Source organism: Bidens hawaiensis, unplaced genomic scaffold (assembly GCF_021521415.1).
Source record: "Bidens hawaiensis isolate Kalapana, Puna unplaced genomic scaffold, B.hawaiensis_p1.1 tig00052180_1, whole genome shotgun sequence".
Classification (NCBI taxonomy): domain Eukaryota; kingdom Viridiplantae; phylum Streptophyta; class Magnoliopsida; order Asterales; family Asteraceae; genus Bidens; species Bidens hawaiensis.
In genome coordinates, this window is record NW_027499363.1 from 35,565 (window position 1) to 42,933 (window position 7,369).

Sequence of the window (7,369 nt, forward strand, 5' to 3'; positions counted from 1 at the left end):
TATTACAAATCGGGTTGACCAAGGAAGTTCAGAATCAAACAAGCTTTTGCAACTGTTTGATTAAGTTAAAGAATATTTATTTTTTCACTTTAATTTCAAGTCCTTTGAGAATTGGATCTAGAAAATGTGGGCTAGAAGTGTCTAAGAGATGCTTATTTACTAGGGTGACGATAATTGCATAATTTAGAATTAAACGAAGAATCAATAGTTTTGTCATCGAGTTGAAGAATATGGTTGTTCAGGATCAATTAGTGGATGTTCAAACCCTTCTCAAATGCCAAAAACGCTGATTTCCTAGAGATTGGATAAGAAGACTCCAACGATTAATTTAGGATATCTAATTTTGAGGGGAAGAATTACAACGAAAGGTCTCGGTTTCACGTTAGCGGATGATTCATATAGATGTGTAACAAAGTTATATGAAATTTTGATACCATTAGTCAAGGGGGAGATTTTAAGGGTTAAAAATGACTTATAATATCAAAAGGAAATAACTTGAATATTCAAGAAGTTTAAGCGATTACTTGAAGCAATCGGGAGCTACGGCTAAGCAACAACATATGGCGTGCGAGAACTCGGGTACACACGAGAATTTCAGTTTCACTATAAACATGGACCTTGAATTTTTATTATGTATGTGTGTTTGTAGTGTAATCACCCATCCAATAGGAGCCTACATATGGTGGGATGGGGCTTAAATGATGTATATACATGTGCATGCATGATCAAAGCATTCAATCACAAAACAACCATTCGATAATCTATAAACATGCGATTTCTATCTTTGTTTTTGTTTATTTGATTCGATTTCACACACCACATTCGTCTCGGGTTTTCTAGAGCAATTTAAATCTAAGGATCATGACTCAATCTCTCTAATTTCTTTGACAACTATTTGAAGTTAATTATGCATATGTCGTGATATTTTTCCATCACCACCACTAAACATGTCGAATCTTTTATCATTATATATTCAAGCTTAGGGTCTTAAAAGAAGATATAAACTTAAGCTAGCCTTGATGCAGTCAACTATTTATTTGATTTTGAAAACTCACTCTTTCTTGTAAGAGGGATTATGGTTTTCTTATAGAAACGACAAATGAAATCAAACTATGTTTATTTTTAAATGGATAAAAAAAAAAGCTAAGTTACGTACTTTTAACAATTTTTTTCGACGAAAACTGAGTTCAAACCGAATGAATTGTTCACTAAACCACTAAACCTCCCTTGTGGAGACACAGCCGCTTGGGCCAATTCGACGGGCATCTGGGTGAAGAAACGAATCAAGACTTTAATCCTGGGTTCTAACCCAACAGAGGGCGAGAGTTTAAGGATTCCATCCGGTTACCGTGTATCAGGAGGTACGATCTCATGACGGTTGATGAGTCGACCTTGGACGTAGCCCCGAACAGGGTCGGTTTACATGTGAAATCCTCTACCGTTTAAAAGAAAGAAAAAGTAAACCACTAAACCGGATATAGGGGGTGTTTGGGATTCCTTATTTTACCTCCTTCTAACTTTTCATTAAGTTAATAAGTTACAAAAGTTTAACTTATGAAACTTTTCCTCTCACAATATAAACAATCCCAAACACCTTATTACTTTTTAAAAAGTTAATAAGTTATAAGTTGGTGAAAATAAGAAATCCCAAACACCCCCATAATCGCAACTTCAGATAAATAAATAAACAAACGCACCCGGTAACAAAAACAGGATAAGAAAAAGCAAAAAGACAAACAAGACCACCGTGTTTCACAAAACACACACGTTTCGAAAACGAGATCTCTCTCACTCTCACTGACGTCGTCAACGGAATATTCCTTCCTCCGTTGACCGCCGGTCAATCTCTTCCATCTCTCTAATTTTCCGGCAACGGAATATACCTTCCTCCGTTATTTGTAAAAAACGTTACACAAAATGAGTTCCAAAGAGCTTCTCACTGTCCAGCCTCAAGAGCTCGAGTTTCCTTGTAAATCATACGATTTATTTCTTGATTATGTTTCTTGTTTCCAGATCTATTGATATTTAGCATTTGCTCTACTGGGTTTTTAATTTTGTGATATGGGTTTGTTTCGGCAGTTGAATTGAAGAAGCAGATCTCGTGTTCTATGCAATTGAAGAACAATACCAACAATCATGTTGCTTTCAAGGTTATTTTCATATCATTATTTTTTTAGAAAATTGGTTTTAAATACTATTCCCTAGTGGTAAATACCAGTCACGACTTTACTCTTGGCCGGTGACCCGGTCCTAACTAAAAGGTATATTTTTTTTATCAATAACCATCTGTTAGTTTGATGTTTACGGGCACACCTGTAGTCAATGTCGTTTGTTTCTTTTTAAGAACATTTGTTTTAAATAATACTAGTTATGCCCTTTTGGCAAATAATAGTCCCGACTGTATTTTTTGCAAACGGTTCGCTAGGTGTGCCACGTAAGCAACAAACTAAAAGATTAACAATTTGTTAGTCGCGTAGCCATTGGAAAAAAGTACACCTTTTGTACTTGGGACTTACACCAACCAAATGTGAAGTTGAAACTGTTAGTTGCCAATAGGCAATAGCGCATAGTTGGGATTATTTAAAACCAATTTTTCTGTTTTTTTAGGAATTGTATGTAGAAATATAAGCCTCCAGGTTTATAAGTTTAGCATTAGAAATGAGTAATGGTGTCCTTTTTATCCGCAACCCAAAACCCGACCCAAATAACTATTAACCGAATCCAAAGGTACCATACTCATGAAACCCGAACCCGAATAGCCAAGTACTTGTTAATGGGTTTCGTGTAAACCTGAATAACCTGTTGACCTAGTTGACCGTAATAAATCCTATTATATCACTAATTCATATTCTTAGTTCTATGTTAGATCACCGATTCAAATATTGTCGGTAACATATTCTACTACGATTCCAGCATTCCAACCCCAACGAATCGATTATTATTCTAATCTGCTTTAATTCCACCGATTACTAAAGAGATATGGCTATTTATTCAATTCAAAATTGATCGCTTTTTTTTATTATTGGAGTTTTTAATTTCACTTGTTTAGGGATTGTGTGTTTTGGGTTATGTGGTTTGTTATTTGCTTACCTAAGTTAAAATTTGAAGATATTTTTTTCTTCAATTTTAGCATATATTTTTAGTTTTCTAGATCAAATACTCGAAACCCGATTAACCCGTACTCATAAAACCCGAGCCCGAATAACCCGAATGAAACCCGAAATTAATTTCTCAAACCTGAGAAACCCGACCTGAGAAGCATGAAACCCGAAAGTACAACCGAATAACACCACTAGAAATGAGTTGCTTTGTTGATACAGTTTTCAATTTTCGAATCTAATTATGAAAATTCTGCACAATAACTGGAATTCAGTATAGCCTCCAACTAATCTAATCAATTTTCAACAATGTTGTAAAAATCGTTAGGCGCTACTCGGGTGGTGCAATGTGGACTAGTGGTTAATCTATCGAAATTTTATATATAACTTTTCAAACTTATATATGTAGATGTATACAAAATTTTTAAAATTTTATATATAAAGTTTCAAACTTGTTGATTGGATTGGATTAATAAGTATTAATTTTCAAGTACTTCAAAGATTTTGACCAATTTTGACCGCTTTTGACTGCCTTTAACTGATTACCGATTTTAGGAGCCGATTAGTTGAAATCACATCGGCAGCCCGCCAGCCCAGCGATTAGCGAGTAATCGGTGATTAATTGCCGCCTAGAGGCTAGAACCCATTTTACAACACTGATTTTTCTTTGTTTTGCTTACATTTCAGGTGAAAACAACAAATCCGAAAAAGTACTGCGTTCGACCTAACACCGGGGTCGTGTTGCCTCACGCTACTTGTGATGTTACAGGTTCCCCCTTTCCGTTTAATAATATATAACTACCTGTTTTATTGCTTGGATATTGAACATATTTTCGGTTTCTGCACGTTGATGTTATAACAGTTACAATGCAAGCTCAGAAGGAGGTTCCTCCAGATATGCAATGCAAGGACAAGTTTTTACTTCAAAGTGTGGTTGCAAGTCCCGGAGCCACCACTAAAGATATTACTCCCGTATTGGTAATCATTTTGATGAACGAAACTTTGAAGTTTAAAGTTTAAATTTTAGAGTTTTAAAACTTTTTTTTTCCAACAGTTTAACAAGGAATCTGGAAATCAAGTGGATGAATGCAAATTAAAAGTTAGTTATATTTCTCCACCACAACCACCGTCACCCATAAGAGAAGGGTCAGAGGAAGGTTCATCACCAAGAGCATCGCTTTCGGACAATGGGACTGTAAACACAACAGAGGTATTATTCAAATTTGGTTTATAACGAGTGTCGGTTATTTAACTGGCATACTAATGAATTAGTTTTGTTCGCAGGTTCCAAGATCATATGCTGAATCTCACGTGATATCATCAGAGGTTATTTTCTAAGCAACTGTTTATTACTAATTGATGAATGATTGTCTGCTAAGATATAGTTTTCGTAGTTTTTGTATTGACGGTTATGTTTAGGCCTGTAAACGAACCAAACGGGACATGTTCATGTTCGTTCATTTAATTTTAACCAAAAAACGATGGAACACGAATGATTAAACAAATGGTGTTTGTTGTTTGAGTTCGCTTGTTAAGAAGATGAGCGTGTTCGTGGTCGTCTATGTTCGTTTGTTAATACTATAAGCGAATGGTTCATGAATGGGGCATGTTCATGTTTGTTCGTTAAGAAAATAAGTGTGCTCGTGTTCATGTTCATGTTCGTTTATGTTCGTTTTTTAATAGTATAATGAACAGTTCACGAGCGTAAACAAATGAACATAATTTTATCAAACTCCAGTTTAAAGTAAATGTGAACATTAATCTGCCCGGCCTAAAAAAGTAATAAAACTAGTCTAAATTGTAGGGGGTATAAAATCTTTTAATGAATATATAAACGAACAAATTTAAATGAAATTAAACGAACTTTCATGAACATAAACGAATGAAAGGGACATGTGTTAATGTCCGTTCGTATAACTAAATGAACAAAAAGTTTTGTTCATGTTCTTTCGTTTAGGCAAATTAACTTAAATGAACGTAAACGGACGAACATAAACAAGCGTAAATGGACAACATTCACAAACATAAATGGACGAACGGGATATGTGTTCATTCGTTCAAGCGAACTAACTTAAAAGAACATAAACTAATGAACATAAACGAGCATAAAGGAACACATGAACAGGACATGTGTTAATGTTCTATCGTATAACTAAATGAACAAAAAGTTTTGTTTATGTTCGCTTGTTTATTAATTATGTTAATGTTCTATCGTATAACTAAATGAACAAAAAGTTTTGTTTATGTTCGCTTGTTTATTAATTATGTTGAGTTGCTTGTAGTTGTTGCATGCATTTTATGCCACCTTATTTAGCATAATAAAAAAATTGAATATTATCTTCTGCTTCAAATATTAAGCCTAATTTAAATGTTTTGTATGGTATATTCTACAAATAACAAGTGTATCCTGTTTTCAGACAAAGGCTCTTATTTCCAAGCTGACTGATGAGAAGAATTCGGCAATTCAACAATCTAACAAGCTTCACCAAGAACTGGTATGTTTATAATTAATGCACATATTTCGGTTTCTTATTTCTTTCCATTTTCATTGTTTTTGGAATTTTTTATTTTATTTTTGTTTTTGTAGGAATTGTTGAGGCGACAAGGTAGCAAGAGTCGTGGTGGTTTTCCTATCGCATATGTTATTATCGTCGCTCTGCTCGCATTTGTCCTGGGATATTTGATGAAGTAAAACATTGAATTTCAAATCCATGGAAGGTCATGTTAATTATGATATTAGAAGACTATGGTCAAGTGACATTTTTTGTTGTTTATTTTGGGTATGCTGTTTAATTTGCATATTTATTTACCTTTGGGAATTATGTTGATTAATGATTAGTATAAGTAATTGACTATGGTCATAATATAAATTTTTTACATTTGCGTTAACTACTTGTGACAAATATAGGGGGTTTGAACTTTGAAGGAATGATTATTAAAATGTTTCTAGTTTCGTAACGGGGATGATCTCTAAGAAACCGAGGGTTAGGTTATAATAAGAAGTATAGTTTTTATATGAATGATAAGAAATAATTTGTCCATTAATTTTGAGCATAAAGGGTTGAGATTAGTTTAGGGGGAAATCAAGTGTGAAAGAAGGGGATGAATAAAAGGAATAACACATTTGTTGACTTTCTCTCTCCACATGCAAGGCACATATCAAATTCCCTATCTGTTTAAAACGTCCATTACTTTTTTTGTACTACGTTTTTATTGAAAAACAAATTCACCATAATAACGAGTGTTTTTTTTATATTTTATATGAGTATCATATTGTAATATAAAAATTAAAAAAAAAATTAGTGGGTTTTTTACAAATTGTGTTTTACAAAATTGTGTTATACAATAGTTTTTTCATTGTGTTTTTTTTTTCATTATGTTTTTTCTATTGTATTTTTTGCATTGTGTCATACAATTGTGTTTTTTATTGTGTTTTTATTATTGTGTTTTTTTTAATAGTGTTTTTTTCCATTATCTTTTTTACATTGTGTTTTTCATAGTGTTTTCCATTGTGTTTTTTCGGACTTTTCTGGCGAGGTGGTGGCGGTGGGTGACGGTTGTGGTGGCGGTGGGGTGGTGGTGGTTGTAGGATATAAGTGAAGATGTAAGTGTGTTTTATGTAAGTGAGTTTTTGAAATGAATATAAGTGGGTTTTGAGATTAAAGTAAGTGGGTTTTGATATTTAAGTGTTGACTAAAATACCCTCCTTTTTAACCTTCGTAGGAAAATCAAACTTTTTATTTGAAACTAACCCAATAAACCCATAATATATTGTGACATAGGGTTTGTGAGCGTCAACAACTACCTTAATATTAATAATAATATTGTTAGTATTAAGTAAAGTCAACTTTCATTGTCACTCATGCCCGAACCTTAAATTTCTAAGGACGTTATTGCTTCATATAATAGAATTAGAATTACAATTTGCATAGGATTTAGAATGTGAAGGAATTGGATTTGGAATCTGAGGCCCTGTTTAATTTACTGGAATTCAAAGGATTTCCATAGAATTGGAATTTGAATTCCATTCCTTAACATGTTTGGCTCACTAAAATAAGAATATGGAATGAAAATCAATTCCAACTAAATCCTTCAATTAATGTATTTCAAAATCCTTCAATGTTTCAATGGAAAGTTTGGAAATCCTTGGAATCTTTACAACATTACCAAAATAGCCTTGCTTCTCCACCATCACCAACAATTTTCTCCGGTCACCATCCCCAACGAAATTCCGGCCACCACAACCACCAACGAAATTCCGACCACCACAA

General features: G+C 33.6%; 1 protein-coding gene across 1 annotated transcript; it reads left to right on the plus strand.

The window, feature by feature from the left end:
* The first annotated feature begins 1,917 nt into the window (after positions 1–1,917).
* Positions 1,918–5,790, plus strand: LOC143599434 (vesicle-associated protein 1-2-like). Its single transcript, XM_077077394.1, has 8 exons — positions 1,918–1,969; positions 2,071–2,150; positions 3,786–3,867; positions 3,961–4,076; positions 4,153–4,308; positions 4,383–4,424; positions 5,516–5,593; positions 5,686–5,790. The coding sequence occupies exons 1-8, from the start codon at positions 1,918–1,920 to the stop codon at positions 5,788–5,790; spliced, it is 711 nt and encodes a 236-aa protein (XP_076933509.1).
* Positions 5,791–7,369: the final 1,579 nt, after the last annotated feature.